This window comes from Sardina pilchardus, chromosome 20 (genome assembly GCF_963854185.1).
Source record: "Sardina pilchardus chromosome 20, fSarPil1.1, whole genome shotgun sequence".
Classification (NCBI taxonomy): Eukaryota; Metazoa; Chordata; class Actinopteri; order Clupeiformes; family Clupeidae; genus Sardina; species Sardina pilchardus.
Genome location: NC_085013.1, coordinates 826,301 through 848,590, shown reverse-complemented (window position 1 = coordinate 848,590; position 22,290 = coordinate 826,301). Strand labels below are relative to the sequence as shown.

Sequence of the window (22,290 nt, the reverse complement as noted above, 5' to 3'; positions counted from 1 at the left end):
AGAGGGCTGTTATTTTCCAGATCCACTCCAGCAGTGGGATCCATTTGAATGGGTTTGAGTATGAGTTGTGCTCCACTCTCTTACCAGACAAGAAGCACCCTCTGAGTGCTGTGCCACCTTTGCCACAACCAGGTTCCCTCTGAGGCCCTTAATCTCACTGCTTAATCTAATTGTAAAAGTTCCTCAAAAACAAGTGAAGCAATACAGTCTGGGTTAGTGTGTGTGTGTGTGTGTGTGTGTGTGTGTGTGTGTGTGTGTGTGTGTGTGTGTGTTGCTCTGATAAACTGGGCGCGAGGCTTCTTTTAAATCCGTTTAGACTGGGAACACACAGCTAGCGTCACTGAAAGTCACGTAGCTCTTGTTTTTTTGAGTCTCATGGTACAAAGAGCTGTAGTCGATCTTTAGTGTGTTCTGAAACTATACACAAAGGATACGTAAAAGTCCTAAAATGGCCACAGAGCATAATTATGTGTTCTTGTTTTCAATTATGTGTATTAAGGGACCTTCAATTTGGAAATACATTCCCTCTTTCTCCTAATCTTTTGGTTGTAATGTAGCCAATCCCTTAATTATCCAGGATTCATGCAAAAATCTGCTTAACATATAATTCCCTAAATATATAATTCCCTAAAGGAGGGGTTTCTATTTCATTGCGTATTGGGACAGAGGCAGGCTGCCATACTGGTCAGTTGCTACTCCAGATTAATATTATTCACAGGCAAACTTCTGCCCTTACAGAATGCAGCCTGATCCCTTTTGCAAGCTTAATTAGTATGCTGATACATACTAATGCTAATTATTAGCACAGGCTTAGATCACAAGTTTAAGACACATCGTTGACTTGTGTCACAATAAGAGTCTGATTACCTTTGGTTAATAATGATTTAACTTACACGCAGTCTGTAAAAACCAGCATGACAACCAAAAACCAGTGCCACTAGTAAAGCCAGTTGGAGAGAGATCTAGCCAAGGAACACTGACCTCAGGGAATTGAGCAAAGGTCCCATAATATGATAAGCAAATAGATAAGACCGTAACACAACCACTGGAGTAGGAGCACTGGCCCTGTCCTGATAGTGTGTGTATTTTTAGACCTAAGGTGTTGAACTGCACCCATCGAGACAGGGCGAGGTGAATTAGCTTCCTTAATGTTTTGTGGTTTCTGCGCCTCTGCGGGTGTGTCAGTGAGGGAACAGCATTCTTGTCCCCACCCAGACAGGATGACAGATCACTTGGAATAGCAGTGCCAGTTGGTATGGTGACCTGATCATGACTGTTGTTAACTGATTTGGTTTTTGAACTTCACTGATAATCAGATTTTGGCCTATATTGTGAGATAGTCTCCCTTGTTGCATCTAAACAGCAAGTGATATGAGACATAAAAGTCAAAAGAACAAAAGAGACTTTGCAGTTGTCGGTTATGGTTTCATTGTGACTGTGATATTCTAGAAGTAGCTAAAATTTCTTACATTTTACAAGAATACCCAATAATTAATGGCATTAAACAGCAGGGCTAATTAATGCCAATGGAGGAAATGAAGATCGACCACTTGTACATTAATGATCTATGTAGTTGCAGTAAAAGTAAATATAACAAAGTGAAAGGAACTAGTGATGAGTTTATAGGCAGTCAGACATTTTAACATTTTAATTAAGGGCCACATACAGTATCTCAGGAAGTTGCTTACACAGGCACTGGTTTATCCAAAATCCAGTGTTTACCTAGCCCAGATCTGGCCCGGCTCCTACTGTGATTTAGTCCTGGGTCAGTCCTGGTCTAGCTCTGATTGTTTAGCCCTGATTCAGTCCTGGTTTAGTCCTGATTCAGTCCTATTCTAGTCCCAATCTGGTCCTGGTTTAGTCCTGGTCTAGCCCTGATCTGGTCCTGATCTAGTCCTGAGATGCGTTTCCCAAAAGCTTTGTTGAACAACTACCATTGTTGATGAAAGGGTGATCATTTTAAATACACTCTCTCTACATGGTTAGCAACTCTCTCGGGAGATACACCCCTGTTCTTGCCCTGATTTGGTCTTGATCCAGCCCTGCCTTAAGCAGTTCAGGCTCTGATGTTTACATGAAGGGACTTGTCAGAGGCACTAAAAGATCAGCAATCTGATCATTGGACCTAATGTGCGAGTGAATTATGTGGTATGATTTGTATCACAGGTCAGATGAATCCTATTGATTCATTTTCCAGGTATCTGTATCTTGCCGAAATGAGCTAATTACCATAGGTTTCCATACACATAGAAATGATCTTAATAATCTTTTGTGACTGAATATTAGCCTCGGGAGTCTGCGCTGTATTTCTACTGCACAAGAGACTTGATGGGCATAGTTCAAATGACTGTACACTTCGATAGTCCTTCAGCCAATCAGACCAGGGGGTCAGGATTTGACTGATTAGCTTCGCCGATTAGCAAAGCACTTCCTCGTCGCCATTTTCCAGAAATACATCATGTCCGGTGCCGTTTTACCTGCGTTTTACTCATGCTGATTGGTGGCTGTTCCACTCTCAGCTCATGCACGAGCTTAGTGTGGGCACGAGCTCTCCTTCTGTACCTTACGTCAATCGGTAACCTGGCACTTAATTGGCTAAGTAAAACGGCACCGGAAACAAGCCCCTTGAAACGCCATGTTGAAGCCTGAAAAAATCGTTCAATTTTGGCACATTTCACTAGCCTAGCATTCCCATTGAAATGAATGGGGGCGGGACTTGTTCACTTTCTCCAGTTCTTATAATACCTCCATGAATCAGACCAATGATGCGGGTGCGCCTGGTGGATAAGCCAGTTTGTGATTGGTGGAAGGAATCAGGAGAGATAAATGTGCAGGTTTCCAGTGAGCTGCAGGGCCAAATCCAATCGCTGGCAGATCAGGCTGAGTTTACCCAGTCTGCATAAAAATAGTCAAATGGATTAAATACATTAGTATTTAGGGAGTCCTTTGTATGGCCGGAACCAAGAACCAGGATGTCAAACATGTTAACCAAGTTTGTGACCAGTAAGGGAGGGAAAGTATGTTCATCAAGTTGCATATCAGTTACTTGGCCACACTTTTAGCCTGGAGCAAATTGCTCAAATAAGTTAGGTTCTACATTTAATTAAGTGTGTGTGTGTGTGTGTGTGTGTTTGTGTGTGTGTGTGTGTGTGTGTGTGTGTGTGTGTGTGTGTGTGTGTGTGTGTGTGTGTGTGTGTGTGTGTGTGTGTGTGTGTGTGTGTGTGTGTGTGTGTGTGTGTGTGTGTGTGTGTGAGAGAGAGTGTGTGTGTGTGTGTGTGTGTGTGTGTGTGTGTTTGTGTGTGCATGTGCATGTGTTGTCCCTTGCTTAACGTTCTCCCATCTCCCCCCTCCAGAGCACCAAGCAGCCCTCCTGCAGCTGAAGAGGGAATGCAAAGAGGAGGTGGAGAAACTGCAAGTAAGTAGCTACTGCCCTGTGACAGCTGGATCCCATACTACTGTAACATCTTCTGCCTGCCTCTTCCCCCAGCTGCTCTGTAGAATGCAGTGTGCCTGCTTGGCCACTAGAGGTCAGGAGAGTAAATGGAATCTCATATAGTCTGTCTGCCTCAGCACATTTGCATCAATGACTCTGCACAGTTTAGTTTATTCTTGTTGCTCCATATCTGTTGATAGGCCGCCCGTCTGTCCTCTCCCTTTTCCGCTCTGGTCTGCTCTTAAATAAACCATGACCAGAGGTGTTTATAATCAGACGCTGGCAAAGGTCAGCTAATGGAACTTGGATCAGATACGTTTCATCAATGTTCGTCATTTACCGCAAACCAAACGTGAACAAGACGCTCCAAAGCCCCGACATTGACTTATAGGGTTTATTCATTTCTGGGCAGTAGTGCTAGCTGGAGGGAGACTACTGTGAGCATTTGAGGAGGTTATTGTTGCCAGGACTAATGCAACACGCTCGGTGCAGTAATTCGGCCTGATTTCCGCCCGGGGGCTCGCAGCACAGAGGTACTGTCATCCTCACCCCGAGAGCAAATTGAGATGTTAAAAGCTCGGCGTGACTCGCGGCCAGCATGCGCAGCCAGTTCCCCCTGCCTGGGCCACTGCCATATTACATTTCATTGTTTCGGAAAGCGCAGATTTCCACACAGCAGGACATGGGAGACTTGAGTGGAAAAAGGGATCAAAATATATCAAGCTACAAATGAGATGTGACATCTCTGTAGCTTATGTCTCTGTTTGTGTGTGTGTGTGTGTGTGTGTGTGTGTGTGTGTGTGTGTGTGTGTGTGTGTGTGTGTGTGTATGTGTGAGAGAGAGAGAGAGAGAGAGAGAGAGAGAGAGAGAGAGATACAGTATGTTGGGATATAATGGGGTTTTCCCCCACTGAAGCTTTGTTCCTGCTATTCTTCAGGAATGTCAACACCTTGAATAATGATTAGGTGTCCTCCAGTTCCTGCCATCAGTGTGGAGCCAAACAAACATTGTGCAGGAAAGCATCTCTCAAACGCAGAGCTCTCTCACCCAGATTTATGCGTATCGTGCAGGCAAGGTATTAGTTACTTCACAAGGACCTGTGCTTCCTGCTATGAATGTTGTGATGTCCCCTTGCCACATCCTGCCTGTGCTGCTGGATCCCATCACGCTAAATAGCAGCCTTTGCCGTATGAATAGTCTAATCAGTTCCTTTAAACTGTCTGACAGTTGTGCTGACATGATACACAACCAAAATCAGAAAAAGTTGGGACGGTGTGTAAAATGCAAATAAAAACAGAATGTGATAATACGCAAGTCTTGTAAACCCATATTTAGCATCAAAAAGGACAAAGACAACATATAAAATGTTGGAAATGAAAATGTTGACTATTTCATGGAAGATATATGATTTTTTCATGCCAGTAACATGTTTCAGAAAAAGTTGGGACAGAAAATGTTTGCCACTGTGCTGCTTCATTTAACACAATTCTATAGATGTTTAGGAGCTGAGAAGACCAGTTGCTAGAGTTTTGAGAATGAAAAGTTGTCCCATTCCGGACTGATATAGGATTTCAGATGCTCAACAGTATGGGGTATTCTTAATCATGTTTTTCATTCCTAATTTGACAGGTCTGGGCTGCAGACAGGCCATTATAGCATCTGGACTGCACTTTTACAGTGCAAGATGCCATGCTGTAGGCACTAATGCACCTCCATAGTGTCATAGAGGTTGGGTTTCCAACTGTGCACTAAACAAGTGGGATAGTTTGGACACTTGGATAGGCCCCCTCCTCTTTATCCCAGAGGAGTCCATCAGTCCAAAAAAGAGTTACACATTTTGATTGGTCTAACCACAGGACAGTTTCCCACTTTACCTCAGTCCATTTTAAACAAACTCAGGCCCAGATTAGACAGTGGTATTTCTGTACCATGTCTAAATACAATTTTGGCTGTTGCATGGTAAAGTGTACACTAGCATTTCTGAATTGAGTATCAAACAGTGCTCATAGACAATGTTTATCAGAGGTTTTCCTGAGCCCATACAATGATTTCCAGTGTACACTGATTACAGAAACAGGTCTGGTTTTAATGCAGTACCATCTGAGGTCCAAAAGACCACGGCCATCCCATATTGTTGTTCAGCCCCAACATCCCCAGTTTGCAAAAAAATCTCTGGATCCTCTGAATATTTGAATATATTGAGTACTGTGGTGTAGATGATGAACAATTTAAAAGTGTTTTATCCACAGAGGTTTACACAGAGTGGTGAATACTACTACTGTGCATCTTTACTTCTAAGACTTTGCCTCTCTGGGATGCTTGTTTTCATACCCAATCATGTTGCCCTAATTAGTTGTGAAACAATCCTCCTTCTGTTTTCTTTATCATTACACAACTTTTCCATCATTTTCTTGCCCTTGTCCCCACTTTTTTTTAAACGTGTTGCTGGTATCAAATTCAAAATGAACATTTTCCATGAAATAGTCAAATTTGTCATTTTCAACATTTGATATGTTGTCTGTGTCCTTTTGGCAACTAAATATGAGTTTACAAGATTTGCAGATTCTAAAATGTTTTTTGTTCGTCCCAACTCGTTGTGATTTGAGGTTGTAGTTGCTGGTCTATCTGACATGTCCCAGCAGCCTCATGTGAGCACCTTGAGCTCTGAGATGGGATAGTGAGTGTGTGGCTGCTGCGCTGAGAGCTTCCCACGGAGCCACTTATCCAGATACAGTATGGCGAGTGGAGTCCACGTGCTGTTGCACAGACCAGCGCTAAAAGTCCAGTCAGGGCAAGGCCAAGAAGCGGCGATGCCCTGATGTGTTCCAGATGTGGCCCTCCTCGCACACCTACTGCCCAGGCTTCATATGAAATGAGATCACCGTTTACAAGCTGGACGCGTCCACAGATCTCATTTGGGAGACTCTTAGAACAGGATGGATCTCCTGCTCTCTACCTCTGCCTCAGCTTATCTCTCTCTTTTCATTCTCTCTTTCTTGCATTCTCATTTCTGCTCCTCAGAGTCTCCTGTTACCTTTTCTGCCTTGAAAAACCTGATCGTTTCGGTGTATCCTCGGTGACCTCGGTGCGATTCTGCTGTTGATTGCAGCTCTCTAATCCGTTGTTTATTCAAATGAGCCATGGTTGCCAAGGCTGCAGCTTATTCGAGATAGATTTCCAAATAGTTTCACACAGGTCTCAGTGAAGAGGAGCGCTCTGCATGCCAGAGGGTAGTTTTTCTTGTAGGTTTCGAGATTCTTTTTCCCTGTCTACACGCTCATCAGTGAGGAGTTTTACAGACACCAGCCGCCATTGGCTGTCCACCTCTCCTCATCTCCCTGTCATGCTGCTTCTCAGTTTAAATGGGAGAGGACATCAGAAAGGTCAGGCAAAAGGCTCTTACCATTGGAGGAAGCATCTGAATCATGGAGTGTCTACAGTATACATTTTACTTGTAGAAAGTCCTTTCATGGCTGTTTTGTCAGAGTGTCTAGTCCATTTTCAGATGTTCCTGCTAAGAGAAAAGCCAAATAGTTCATGCCCGTAAAGGCAGATTTCATCTGAAGGCTAATTTTTGTGCTAAAGACATTCAGATTCATTTACAGAATTTAATTTATTTGACATAACAGGTACAGCACCATACATAGGCTGTGCCACTGTAAATGCATCAAACATTCTGTGGAAAGTACCTCTAAAGTGTGATTGTGCTCCAGTAGAAAGTAACTGAATTGAAACTTTAACTCTGATTAGAGCGTGTCCTGGTTGCTTGCTCTCCCCACTCCCAGGCTGATTTCGAGTTCCAGATCTTTGAGGTGCGCGGGGAGCATGCGGTCACAGTGTCGCGGCTGGAGGCAGCCATCTCCAAAATGCAGCGCGACCGATCCTACATCCCCGGCTACCGGCTGGGGGCGCTGCGCGACGCCTGCGTCTCCACCGAGGACGAGCAGCCGCTGGTGCCCCGCGCCACCCGCAACGTGTGCGTGCAGACGGACCGCGAGACCTTCATCAGGACACCTGAGGGGGAGGGGCCGCAGCCTGGCACCAGCCCCAACCTCAACGTGCCTAAGAAGCTCGACGCAGACACCATCAGGAGGGCAGAAGGCGGTGGGGGTCCACCACCACCACCACCACCACCACCCCCACCACCACCCCTGCCAGGCCAATCAGGAGGGGCCCTCATCCCTCCCCCGCCCCCATTACCTGGTAGCACTGGACCACCCCCTCCCCCCCCACCCCCTCCTCTCCCAGGGATGGGCTCCGGGCCTCCACCACCTCCACCCCTGCCTGGCGTAGGGCCTCCACCTCCTCCGCCACCTCCTCCTGGGTGTGGTCCACCTCCTCCGCCCCCCATGCCTGGCTCTGGCCCCCCTCCACCTCCACCTGGCCTAGGGGGCTTTGGGTTCAGCCAGCCAGTGCAGGTAGCTCCACGCAAGGCCGCAGTGGAGCCCGCCTGCCCTATGAAACCTCTATACTGGAACCGCATTCAGATCCAAGACAATAAGTAAGTAGCAGTTTTCTTTCTGTTCTGTTTTCTTTATAAAGTACCTTTTCAGCATCTGGTGGCAAGAATTAAATGAATAGAATGTATCTTTGAAAAGTGATAAATAATTCAAACAATTTGATCAAAAACAGATAACACAAAAATGACACAGCACAATACAATAGAAGCGCAAAGTATAGCCAATAATAACAGAAACAAAAGCAGAAAAAAGAACTGTATATTTGAATTACAGTAGCTTCCACTCCTTCAGTGCCCTTGTGTACACACAGAGAAGTTTGGTCCTGTGTGTGTGTGTGTGTGTGTGTGTGTGTGTGTGTGTGTGTGTGTGTGTGTGTGTGTGTGCGTGCGTGCGTGCTGAATGGGCTCTCTTAACACCTGTGCTGGCATCTTTTAGTGAGATGGAGTGTGTGTCTTGCTTTCTAAAGTAGCTGTGGTTTATACATCTGGAGAGGCCTGAGTGGCTCGCAGTGCTTCTGCAGGCTTTATGACCCTGTATTCCTCCCAACAGGGATTGGGGCCGGGAACTAGGTCCAGGTTCACACTCCTTTGGTTCCTGGTTCCTGGCCCAGCACAGCATATCACTGGGACGCTTAGGTTAGGCTTTGGCTGGTCTGCTGCAGTCGAGCACTCACCACAAATTTTACAGTAGAAGTGCACTTCCTCAAGCGTTTAATAACCCCCAACACTCAGCAAACACTCCAGGGACCATGCTAACTCACAAGTCAGAACGTTAAGAGAAGTGAGTTGAGCTGAAATGCTGTGAGGTTTAAGCAATCACAAGTGCACTGCACTGTGTACTATGAGGGCTTGAGGGTGCAGATTAGGGCTGCAACAATTAATCGATTAGTTGTCCACTATCAAATTAATCACTCAAGAGTGATTAATCTAATTAATCTATTGGTTGGAGTATTTTTTTTTAACAAAATAAATAAATATGATGCTACTTAAACTTATATTTTCAATGTATTGCTTAATACATTAATCAATAATATAATTAACAGATTAATAAATTATGAAAATAATTGCAAAATTGTTTGCTGCAACTCCAGTGCAGACAAAGTTATACATACAGTAGCACACCTCATGAGCATCAGATTGAAATGTCTCATCTCAATGAAAACAAACTCAAAGTTGCCATGAGACCCATAAGACCCTTGTGGACTGTAAGTAACATGATTTGATCAACTGGATACGACAGGAGTAATACATACTGTATGTGTCTGTTGTTAACACAGTCTGTACACAATGCTTGTCGGACTTTGTTGGGATCACGTGTTTGTGTGTTCCACCCATCTTCTTTGTTAATATTGTACATAGTTTTGACTGCACCCTTGTTTTTGTATTGTTAGCATTTCTACATTGTTTGCCACTCCCAGTGTAGCATTGCAACATATGCACCAAGAGCATTAACATTACCCTGTGGTGATATACAGTAGATTCATGACTGTGATATGTTAGACAACTAATATACACAGTGAAACCTGATGTATTTCCAATTGTAAACAAAGGATTGAAAAGATTTATGGACATATTTAACAGATGATTTGCAAAGGGAAACTATGAATTGTGTTGTGACTTTGCTTCAAACTCAGTCTTTGCATTTTCACTGGCAGAGACCTCATAATAAGGAAGCATGACAGTGTATCTCCATGAAATGAGAGAGAGCAGGCCAGGCTATACACCAGCCAGTGTTGCTTGATGTCACACAACTGATCCCTCCTTGGCAAGGCGTACAGAAACTACAAATTTGACCAGCGGCATGTTTTTGAATAGGATTCACCGCAAACTGATGGAGTCAGAGAGTCAATGGATTCCCATGGACTTTCATGACAGCTTTTCCTCCCCTGTTACTTCATCTTGATATTGCTGCTTCTGCTTTTCCTCTGTTGCTAGACCTTCTTTTGTACAATTGACCATGTCTTCAGATTCAGTAGTAACAGGAACGATAGCAGGAGATACTGTAGATGCTGTTAAACACTCCTGGCAGTCACTTCCATGTGCTAATGTAATCTTCGGCCTCTTACAGTAACTCAGCCCAGGCAAAATTGCTCTTGAATTCCAAAAAGATACAGTTGGATAGGTTTTCTTAGCAGCACTACTGATTTTTTTAAATTAGTGTGTTCTTTCCAGACGCTTGCATGAAGTAGCTCTTAAAGCTCAGAATGAAGAAAATGATCGGACAGCATCTGGCGAAGCTGAGGTACTTGACCTGTCTGTCTCACTGCCCCCCGTCTCACTCCCTCAGCTCCAGTTGAACCTGTCTCACAGCCAGCAGCTCTTTTGGCTTACAGTGTGCGCTTTGATTTATGTCAAACGTAGCCCACTCTCCCTTCATTAGTCAGCGCTTAAGAGGGAGCTCAGCGTCACTTATCATAACGTGATGCTGCCATGTTGTCTGGAGAGGGCCTTTTTATTTAATCCCCCCGGTCAGTGAGACGAAAGGAGTGGAAAGTCAAGGTAGCTCAGAGAGCCAGCAGCGGCTGAACCCAACGCTGCCCTGTTTTGTTTTCCCTCCCGCGTCGCCTGGCAACGCATATGAAACCAAAATCTCAACATCTAACTCTTTCTTCTCTAAATCTATCTTTACTGAGGCTTTTGTTTTCTAGAGTGGGGTGGCTTTTTCTGGCATGCAGAAGTTGGCAAGAGGGGGATGCGTATTACACTCAAAGAGCTTATGTAATAAATATCACCTTTAAAGAGTGGAAAGACCCCTCTTGTGTTTGTCATGGGTTCACACTCACAAAAACTGCAACCCAGAGCCTCCAAAATGGAAATAAACAACTCAGCAGCTGGGGTAAACATTAAATAAACGCCAACACAAGTTTGTTTATCTCCAGCGAAGAACAATCTGTCCCGCGGAATGGGCTGGCACATCCTCAACGGCCCCCGTCACCTCAACGCTCTCCTCTCCCAACCCCAAACCACAACTGCGGACACTGCTCTCTGAATGTAATTGATTTGAAAAAGAGTAGTTCAACACAAACAAACTGAAATGTCTCTCACTGTCTCTCAACAGTAACAACACCCTGTGGGGGTCTCTGGCTGAGCCAGACATCGTCGACACTAAAGAGTTTGAAGACCTCTTCTCCAAGGCCAACCTTCAACCAAAGAAGAAACCCCTGTCTGACACCTATGAGAAAAAAGCCAAGGCCAAAAAGGTTTGTTGTGATCTTTAATGTTTTACAGGATTCAGCTGTATGGTGCTTGATCTAATGAAAGCTGTCCAGCACAAAGTGTGGTGCAGGGTTCCAATTGGGGACAAAATAGAAACCGTGACTCTAGTGATCTTTGTGCAAGTTGGCTGTTTTGAAAACCTCAGAAGTTAAAGAAATATGCCCTCGAAAGACTTTTCTCTCCAGACAGACTCAGACAGGCCTCCTTTACTAGATCTCATGACTGACAGGCGAGCAGAGACAACTATTTGTCCAGATTGGTTGGATGTTGGACTGGTGGATATCATCATTTGTTTTTCTTTCCTTGATTAGAAAGTTCTAAGCCAGTCGCAAGAACAGACAATGTTCCACAGCATATAAACTATTGATATCAGCTGGAATGTGAGGAACTTGTTGCCAAATGGTAGAGCATGTCCTTACCTTACCCAAGTGACCTTACCTTCAAGTGCACTACACGTTTGTCCCCTCAGTCATATAGAGTAAAAATTGAAGAGATTGTGAATGGAGTCATCAAGAAAGACAGTGAAAAAGAATCACACAGTGATTTCTACAGTGTAAGAAATGTGTGGAGTTTGCACTTTTAGACCCAGCAAATGGCATTGAGTTGTATGGATAGTGAAAGGAATTAGATTATAAACAAACCCTAATAAAATGCTCGGTTTCCTGTTTGAAGCGGGTTAGTCCTATTAGAAGACTTCACACTGGGAACAGCTGTTTTATGCCTCTTTTCTTTCCCAGACCCAACCAGACAAAGACACAGGCACATAGAGAGAGAGAGAGAGGGGGGGGGGGGGGGGGGGGTTGGAAGAGATGAAATCAGTGGATAACTAATCATTGATGAATGTGGATAACTAATCATTGATGATAGTGGTGTTGAGGACACAGACACTTTCTTAATCAAATATAATCAAGGTCTTGTAAATGAAGGAAATGTAATCAATGTGGGACTGTGTTTATTTGAAGACTATCTCAGGGGTACCACCACTAGAGGGTGTCTAGGCCTTGTGTTGGTTTATGTTTTCCCCAGACAGTATTCGATTCCACTCTGAGGGCCACAGATATCATTAAAGGGTAATTATTTGGTTTGTTAAAATATATTGCTACTCCCCTTGCTCCCCTTTCACGGTCAGGACATTAAGTGTGCAGGCCTGCTCGTGAAATATGGTGCTTTTTAAAGCTTGTCTTTACCATAAAACACACACAGAGGAAGCAAAATAGAGGGTTGTCATGGAGATGATGCTTTGATTGATTGGTAAGTAGACAGCGTTATTTGACAGCCAATGACAGCCTAGCCTCGTTCTTCTCTTTCTTTCTCTGTCCTTCGTTTTCTCCCTTTTTCTCTTTCTTTCTTTCTGTCTTTCTTTCTTCATTTCTCTCAATTCCTTTCTCTATGTCTGTCCATTCTCTCTCCCTGTCTCCCACTGAAATCTTGATACTGCAGGGCTTTCCCTTCTCTCTCGACTTCTGCTGCTGACTTGGCGAATCCCTCCCGACCACATTAACTCAAAATTCCAGTCTTAAAAGCAGTGTTAGAAGAGAAGCTGGTTCAAACAGCTCCAGAGGTAAATGGTTTCCCACTTTACCCAAATCCTTTCTCTTTCCCCCTCCTTGGCCACAGGGCCTATGTGCTCTATGCTAGGGTCATGCCAGGCTATCAGCATGGCAGCGAGTTCATACCAGCTGGATGGCATCCATCTCAAGCTAAAGCTAGACTGGTGACGGACAGTAAACTCTGGTAGTAAACATTGAGCCATTAGGGTGTGAGAATGGTCTTATGGGTATGAGTTTAAGAGTAACTGTTAACAGTAATGGTAAAAAAGCCAACTAACATAAAGAATTTCCCCTTACCAACAGTTACATTTGTCTTACCATAATACCTGTGGTTGCTAAATAAAACCAATGTTCAGTTGTTGCACTTACAGTACATGTATATATCCAGTGAATTTATATAATATTTTTACCTGAAATTTTTCATGCTAGGAACTTGAACCCAACTCTGAGACTGCCTTAATTTGCTGCCAGACTGTTTTTACACAGTTGGTGGAATTCATAGAGGCCTGGAATCTGTTGTTGTGGGTTGGAGCCCAGAATAAAAGGCAGGACCCAGTGTGCTTTGGTAGATGAATGCCAATGGACTGTATCATTATCGCCGTTACGGTTCTACCTGAATAATTGCAATGTCTCACTGAAAATATTTCCTGCTGAGAGTATAGCACTCCGTTATGTAGGGTTCTTCTCCTTTGGTATTCCTGGCTGCCTCCTTCCCTCCCTCTCTCGTTCCCCACCTCCCTCTCTCTCCATCATGCTCTGCTATTGTGTCCTGGTGATCTGTGTGGCAGACAGACTGACCAGTGGTCTCTGTAGGCCCTGACTCTGAGACTGAATCAGCATTTCAGGTGCGCCTGGCGTCTGGTCTGAGCCCTCACTGGACCTCACCTGACCAACCAGACCGTCTCTGTCCCTCTGTGATCTATACTCAGTCAGAAATCTCTCCTGATCAATTACGCAGGGCTCCAGGCTTCTTTTGTGTGTGTGTGTGTGTGTGTGTGTGTGTGTGTGTGTGTGTGTGTGTTGTAGAATGCTGTCCATACAGTCTGGTCAGTCCCTCTGAAGTGTTGGCTTGCTGTCTACTGTCAGCACTGGACAAAACATTTTTCAGGTCTCCACACACATGCTAACTTACTGTACACAGAGAGACAGATTTACAGAATTACACAGAGATAGAAAGAGAGTGTGAAAGAGTGAAATTACATGTAGCAATTATGCACAATAAATATTTATAGTACACACACACACACACACACACACACACACACATACACACATACACACACACACACACACACACACACACACACACACACACACACACACACACACACACACACACACACACACACTCAGACACACACACACACACACACACACACACACACACACACACACACACACACACACACACACACACACACACACACATACTATTGTCTGACTGCTGTCTGTGTGCACTACCACATTTCCTCAATGTCACAGCCTGTTGAGTCAGATTATGAAGGAGATGCTTGCGGTTAGCCCAAACAGATGAGAATATCATATGCATATGCCCCATATAAATAGTTAAAAATGGAAAGTCTAGAGAAATTCCACCACAGAAAAAAAGAAATCCAGTTTAATTCTGACAAATGGAACAAATGAAAGCATGTATTGCTGAATTATTTTATATTACTCTCTCTCTCTCTCTCTCTCTCTCTCTTTCTCTCTCTGTCCATATGAACAAGTTAGGCTATCATTAAACACTGGCATGGCTGTTGCCCATAAATCTCCTGCTTGGTTTATTTAGTGTGCCCTCATTCTGATGAATGGGATGATAAGGAGGTACGCTTGCTCATACTGCTACCATTATGAGGGTCAGAGGGTTCATAGGCTACAACTCGCACTTGGCAGAGCCTCATCGGCGTCCAAAAGGGGAAATATTCACACTGAATGTATTGACAAGTTTATCATAAATTCCACTGAGATCCTTAATATGCCAGAGTTTGTTTACAGGAGATAGGCTGGGGTGAATGTGGTGTGTGTTGGGGAGAAAGGAGGCATGTTCTGGTGAATTTTGTAAGGGGAGATGAATGCTTTTGGCTACGGCCCGTTTGGCAATGGCGTCCCGTCCCGAAGAAAGGTCAGCTAAACAAAAGTAATGTGTTTACATCTTCATCTTTTATGTCTGACAGTTTACACTTCAAGGTACAGGCCTCTCTGAATCATCCTTTTCCTAGAAGTCAATTCCCCCCACCTCACCCTCACCCTCACCCCCTCCTGCTTCAGCCACCACCAGCCACAACCATCTCCACCTTCCATAGCCAGGAAAAAGGACTTTGGTGAGGGAGGTGGGGGTTGTGGGTGGAGGGAAAGAGTGAGGGGTGGGGAGGTGACCAAGCCACCACACCAGACAGGCTGAAAGCAGTACAGACATGATGTCCACTCTGTAAGGTGCCCGCTCCTGAGTCTGCAATATAGGAAAATCTGACAGGCCAATAGTCTAAGCCTCACCACCAATACTGGTCAGGTACCTCTGGACAGAATCAATGGCAAGGGCTTGTGTGTGTGTGTGTGTGTGTGTGTGTGTGTGTGTGTGTGTGTGTGTGTGTGTCTGTGTGCGTATAAGCGTTGAGCGTGCATGCGCATGTATGTGAGTGTGTGTGTGAGTGTGGACAGAGTGTGGTGTCATTAGGTGTTGGTCGTGGGGCAGGCATGGGGGTGATGACAGTGCAGTGGTTGCCTACCCGCGGGTGCGAGAGTCTGCTCAAAGTGTTGCCAGATCAGGAGAGAGATCCTCAGCCTCCTCTGGGACAGGGGAGGAAATAAGTGTGTGTGTGTGTGTGTGTGTGTGTGTGTGTGTATGATTACATGTTCCTCAGGTATGTGGGTGCTGTGTATGTGTGTGTGTGTTTATGTCTATGTGTGTGTTAATGCATTTCAATTTGCATTTTCTCCTGCATGTGCATCTGGGTCTTGTTTGCATCTGTGTTTATGTGTGTGTTCAATGCCACCTACTTGACAAGTTATGGAAATTGGATCCATATCTCACTTATTCACTCATACTCTCTCTCTGTCTCCCACACACTCAAAACACACACACACACACACACACACACACACACACAACACATCACGCACAACAAGCAACTTTGTCCACCTAGGAGCTCAAAGGGGCTAACCAGGGAGGGCTAATTTGTATCATGTGTCCAGTTGGGGCCCTCTCTCTTCCCCTGGTCATTATCATATCAAAGCGCCGCGCAGGACACTCAGGGGAGCCGGCCCTCTGTCATCTTTACGGCCCGGTGCCGCTCAGCCCAAGCACTCCGCACCACACCGGACCGGACTGGACCGGAGCGGAGCAGGCCAGCGGCTAATTGCAGGCATGTGGCAGCGTTTGGGCCGGGGTCTGGGGAAGCAGCACTGATGGGCCCAGGGGCCGTTTGATGTGGAGGAGACGCGCGTGTGTGTCGGTGCATTTTGCTCTCTGAATGTTGCAGAGGAGAGAAACCCTGGAAGGTATTTTGTTTAGGTAGATAGGGAAGCAGGAGGAGAAGAGAAAAAACAGACAGAAGAGAGGAGGAGAAGGAGGAGAGGAGAGCAGAAAAGAGAGGAATAGGGAAGTAAAGTGGCATGAGAACAGTGTGAGAGGAGAGGAGAGATGAGGGATAATAGACTATAAAGGAGCAGAATGCAAAAGGCACAGACAGGGTGAGACCAGCTAGTGAGACCACATGGAGACAAGTGAGGAGATCAGCTCGGAAGTGATCACTCTCACACTCTCCATTTATCATTTTATGCATGTGCGTCCGTGTGTGTGTGTGTGTGTGTGTGTATCAGGGATGGAAATTAGCACCAGCCACCAGCCAAATGCTGGTAAAATGAGTGGCTGGTAGTCATATTTTAACATTGAGTGGCTGGTTAATTTGACCAGAAATCTGCTATTGGCTGATACATTTCCACATTTTCAAATGTTAAATTCCACCCCTGGTGTGTATGTGTGTGCGCATGAGTGTGTGTGAGGCCGTGGCCTTGCGTGAGCCTGTGATATGCACAGAGTAAACAGCACCCTGCCATCTCCTTCCCTGCTGCCGCTGTGCTTCAGCTAATATCTAGCTGGGCCGCATAGTTGTGCTGGCGCACTGACAGTTTCATTGGCGCGCTCCCCTGTGTGTTTGGGGAAGGAGCCGTTGGCGGGTATTAGCTTGTTTATGGGATGGATATTTAAGGGTGTCACTGCTGACGTGGGCCGGGGGGTGGGGGTGGAGGTGGAGGTGGAGGGGTAGGCGTAGGTGTTTGGGACGGCTGCCCTTGCGTAGGTGACCTGCGGTATTTTGTTGGTGCTGTTGCGTCTGCCTTGTGGTCGGAAGGATCAGGATGTGTGAAAGTCATCACTGTATTAGGAATCAGCTGGAGGGAGCCAAGAGCATCTCTCTCTCCCCTCTCTCTCTCTCTCTCTCTCTCTCTCTCTCTCTCTCTCTCTCTCTCTCTCTCTCTCCATAACTTACTCTCTCTCCTACTCTGTCTCTTTTGTGTCTCCCAATCTTTCTCAATCTTTCTTCCTCATAGTCTCTGTTTCTCAACCTCACTGCCTTTGTCCGCTCTCTCTCTCTCTCTCTCTCTCTCTCTCCCCCTCTCTCTCTTCCTGTATTTCATAAGGATGTGGGCTCTGAGAAGGCCCTGCTATTGCGTTCTCATGCACTTCCACCTCAGTGCTGTGCCCAGCGCCAGCCTCAGTGGGCCAGCTCCTTAACGAAACAGTTGTGCTGCTAAACCCCTCTCAGCTCTCATGTGTGTCCAGCATGAAACCTTATACAGCAGAGGCCACTGGCCGCCCTGTCTGGGAGCCAACACTGAGTCTGCGTAGCCCTGGGTCTGGGTCGGCTTCCAGCTGCAAGTCACCGTGATCAGTTGTTTGATACATATGCTTGGACTATGCTATCATTATACCATCATGAGTGTCATTTCTCTGGAATCCCACTATGTTTGCTCATGGCCTGTCAGCCCGCAGGCTGCCTGTTTTTTTTTGTTGGCAGTACATCACATGTCCACTGGGGGCTGCTCTTATCTTTTGATATGTTTTTTCTCACAGTTTCACACTTCTGGAGGGCCGTTATTGCCAGGCCGCCACTGCAGATGTTGATTAGACTGTTGGGCCGTGTTAGTTGAAAGAAGTGCAGTGTGCTGTTGCAGCACGCCATGTTTCCTAGATGCCTGCCTGTCTTGCAGCCAGTCTGCTTAGCTCTGTGGTTTCTCCTTAATTGGTACCCCTGGTGGAGGCTTGCATGTGTTGAGATTATGAAGCAGGTCTTCTTTTTCTTCTTTTCTTGGAAGTGTGAACCATTTTTTTTTCCTTCTTCTCTTTTTTCTTTTATTCTTTCTTTTACACCCAGGGTTCATTAGAGGTGTTGTGAAGGAAAGACTCCCTCTCTCTTTGCGCCGTGTCTTTGGGAAAGACGGAGGGAAGGAGGGAGGTGTAGTGCGGTGGGGTTGGGGTTGGGTTGGAGGGATCCCTGGCCATTCTAATAATGGATGCAGAAGCAGCATGGCTTCTATGCCCTCTGTAACGCAATACTCTGAAGGACCCTCACGCTAGTTCCCACTACACACCCTCAGTAGCAGCGTCCGGCTAATAGCAGGCAGTGCTACCTAATGAAGAAGGCAGAGACATTAAGTTTTAAAGCACGGCTTTACCTTGCCAAAAACGCTTTCTGCCTTTATGGGTAATTCAGTCATAAGTAATTGTGACCATGTGTAGGTACAAATAAAAATCCTGTGAATTTATAGTTTGTTATAAAAGCCCCCACACCCTCCACCCCGTCCAAGCCCAATCCCCCAGCCCATTGCTTAGCTCCTCCAGACTGAGAAAGATGCCCTTTTATGGCTTCGGCTAGGTTGTTTCACCTCTCCTAACATTCCAGTTGTGAACTAGTTTTGAATATATATGTATATATATTATGTATGTCTGTGTGTCTATATGCAGGGTCTTCTGAGGTCGTGTGGGTTTGTGCGATCAGTCAAGCGCTAGAGTCTCGCTCTGTCTCAAGGTAGCGTCCCCTCTCGTCTTCCAGCTCTGATGAGCGATGGGGCACTAGAGCAGAATGAAGAGAAGTGTGGGGTCGAAGGTCACTTGAAAAAAGAAACCAAAAGAGAAACTCAGTGAGACATCACTTATGCTCACAGCGAGGAGGCCGCCACATCAGTGCCCACCTTCAGTGATGTCTCCACCGAGAGCGCGGCTCGGAGTAATCACTCAACCCCAGCCTGGTCCTGCTACTGGATCGGAGGACAGAGGCTAAAGAGCAGCTCTGTGCGGAACTTGACTGATGCCTTGCTACAGTACATGTGCTAGCAGCAACGCTGTGTGCTGTGTTTGAGCTCCAGAGGTGCGCTAGCAACAGACACTAGCCTCTATGGGCCTCAAACGCTTTACTAGCATTTCAACCTTGCATGGTCAAGACTGCAAGTTCAAGTCAAGTACAGGACTGTACTCTTCATTATAATTAAATTGTTGTGGAATTATAATTAAAGTGCCCAATTTGGCAGAGAACCCCAGGTAGAGCCAAAGGAAATTTAAAAATAAAGCCTCAAAAGAGGCCTCAGTGCTGTGCAATCGTACACGTGGCACGAAACTGTGCGTGCTTGAGTGGGAGTCCTGGGTGAGTTCAGCTGTTCCTAACAGAATTCTCCATTTTCTGTCCTCTAGATTGTCAAGTTGTTGGACGGGAAGAGGTCCCAGGCAGTGGGGATTCTCATATCGAGTCTGCACTTGGAGATGAAGGACATCCAACAAGGTGAGAAACTTCTTTACTCAACCTCCCCTCTCTCTCTCTCTGCCAAGGCACACTAATGTTCCTCTTCTCCCTGGCTCTGTCTATCTCTCACTGGACTCGTTGGTTTAATTAAGCAGCTATATATTTCGCTTATATTCACTGGACTCACACACTCGTCTGATAAGACGCAGATGTTGCTTGGCTATTTTTAGAGGGAAGGAAAGAGTCGGGGGGGGAGAAAGGCAGTCCATTTTTCCCCCTGCGCCAGTCGATATGTGTCTTTTTATGTCTCCTGATACGCCACTTTTATGTGCGCTTTTATGAATTTGTCTTTTCCGCTAGTCCCTCGTGACAGGAAGACGGGCAGCGGAAACACCGTCGGTAGAGGTTTTTTTCCGGCCTTTTTCTGAGGTCCTGGCTCCACATTGGAATGTCATTAGCCATTCCGACATTTAGACATTTCCTAGTCTTGTTAGAATTCCTGCGCGCGCCGTCCGTCTAAGGTTCGAGACGGCGGAGGGGGAATATTTTCCCTCTGAATCGGCCGAGTGGAGTGGCGGTTTTCCGGGTCGTTGTGGTCGCCGTGGCAGCGGCCGCTGTTGTGGTGAGCGCCTGGTTGTCTGGGCACGCGGCGTGCTTGGCTCTCGTGCCGGCGGATCTGTTTATTGTTGCCGGGGATGGTCGCTGCAAACCCTAATGGTAGCGACACCCCGCTAATGATCTGAGCGCGTATAAATCCACTTTCAAAGTGAGCAGACACTGCACAGTCCCACATAAAACACACCCTCACACTCACACAGATACACCTAAATACACACACACACACACACACTTACCTCCACACACAAGTACATGGATAGTCGAGTGAGGCAGACTAAATTGTCTGCTTTGGTTTTTACAGTATGTTTTCTTTCCGATTCCACTCCCATTTTTTTCATTCAGATGTCTTAAATCCCTTTCTCTTCACTCTCTCTCTACGGCTTTTTGGTCCTGAACCAGAGAGCCCCCCTCCACACACACACACACACACAGCACTCACCTCCACCCAACACACTCATACACCCACTCTCACACACATACACACACACACACACACACTCACAAACACACACTCTCTCTCACACACACACACACACACACACACACACACACACACACACACACACACACACACACACACACACACAATCAATAAAAGGCCTGCTCCAAGCCCAGCGTGTGGTGACTTCCTTCAGCCTTAATGGAAGGTGGAGGTGAGGCGGAGTGTATAAATGTGACAATGCCATGCTGACGCTTAATAACCTTAACCCCCCATTCCCCCCAGAACATACACACACATACCTCCACACCCACCCACACACACACACACACACACACACACACACACACACACACACAACACAAACATAGATTGTGCTCACATAGTCACAGTCACACACACACAAACACACATACACACACACACACACACACACACAAAACACACACATATATATGCTCACATACACAGTCACAGTCACAGTCACACACACACACACACACACACACACACACACACACACACACACACACTCTCTCACACACACACACACACACACTCACCCACACTCTAGCCCCCTCCAGCCCTGTGCCTGCTTAGCCTGCCCTTTGTTGGCAAATTAAAAGGACATGGGACATGTAATGTAATTACAGCCAGTGGGAACCAGAGCAGCACAGGGGGGCTCCAGTTACCCTCAGCTCTGAGAGGGGTTCTGGGCTGGGGAGGGTGGGGTGGGGTGGGGTGGGGTGGGGGTGGGTGGGGTGAGAGAGATATGAGGCGAGCACAGGAGCCTGAAGAGGAGACGGCCTGATAGAGGAGACCTCCAGGGCTACGGGGCACACCATACACACACCATACACCATACACACACCATACACACACTCACACCCCACGCATCAACACCATACAGACACACCAAACACTCACACTACTCACACCACACACACCAACACCATACACACACACCACACATTCACACTACTCACACTCCACGCACCAACACCATACACACACACACCACACACTCACACCACACGCACCAACACCCATTAACACACCACACACACACACACCCACACAGAAGCTTGCCACACACACTACACACTCTCTAACCCACCAACGCATCACACACGCTAATACACCACATGCATCACTTGCATCAACATGCTCATTTACCATACACTGCAACACATTACACACACCACACATATTCATCAGCTCAACCAGCGAGAGGCTGCGTGTGTGTGTGTGTGTGTGTGTGTGTGTGTGTGTGTGTGTGTGTGTTTGGGGGTATGGACGCAGGGGAGAGGGGGCAGCCCACGGGCTTTGATCTTCGGGTGTGGAGAAATATCCGGACCCCCTAAACTGCCCAAGCAATTCCAGTACTTCCCACATCCGACACCAGCACCACCCCTCCCCAGCAGCACCACCTACCCACCCCCCCATCCCTCCACCCCTTGAGAGCCTCGCAGTGGGTGGGTGTTCAAACCCACTGTAACCAAAGCACCCCTCTGACAGCACGGCAGACTCTAGCTCTCCATACCGTAATTGGAATGTTTGACTTTTGGAAGTTTGTTGAGATGTGTGGCAGAATGTCGGAATGTCGGGATTGTGGCCGGGTCGGGTCGGGTGGGGTCTGACTGCGTGCGTGGGCGGTGTGGAATTGGAGGGCCGGTAGCCGAGGTGTTGTGTGCGCCAAAGCCATGGCTGCGGAGGGAACAGCGTAGGTGCGATGACACAGCGCTGCGAACCCAGAGGATAGCTCAGATTCTTCCTCCATGTATGTCTATGTCTCCACCGCACCAGCCCACAGCACTGCGCTCGTGTTTCTGTTCCAACTT

At 46.5% G+C, this 22,290-nt stretch overlaps 1 protein-coding gene across 1 annotated transcript in view; it reads left to right on the top strand.

The window, feature by feature from the left end:
* LOC134067559 (formin-like) overlaps positions 1-22,290 on the top strand; it is a 59,016-nt gene that overhangs the window by 3,897 nt on the left and 32,829 nt on the right. Inside the window, exons 3-6 of the mRNA XM_062522884.1 lie at positions 3,354-3,415; positions 7,219-7,934; positions 10,951-11,092; positions 19,344-19,431. Of these exons, the coding sequence (XP_062378868.1) occupies positions 3,354-3,415; positions 7,219-7,934; positions 10,951-11,092; positions 19,344-19,431 (1,008 nt within the window). The remainder of the gene's footprint in view (positions 1-3,353; positions 3,416-7,218; positions 7,935-10,950; positions 11,093-19,343; positions 19,432-22,290) is intronic.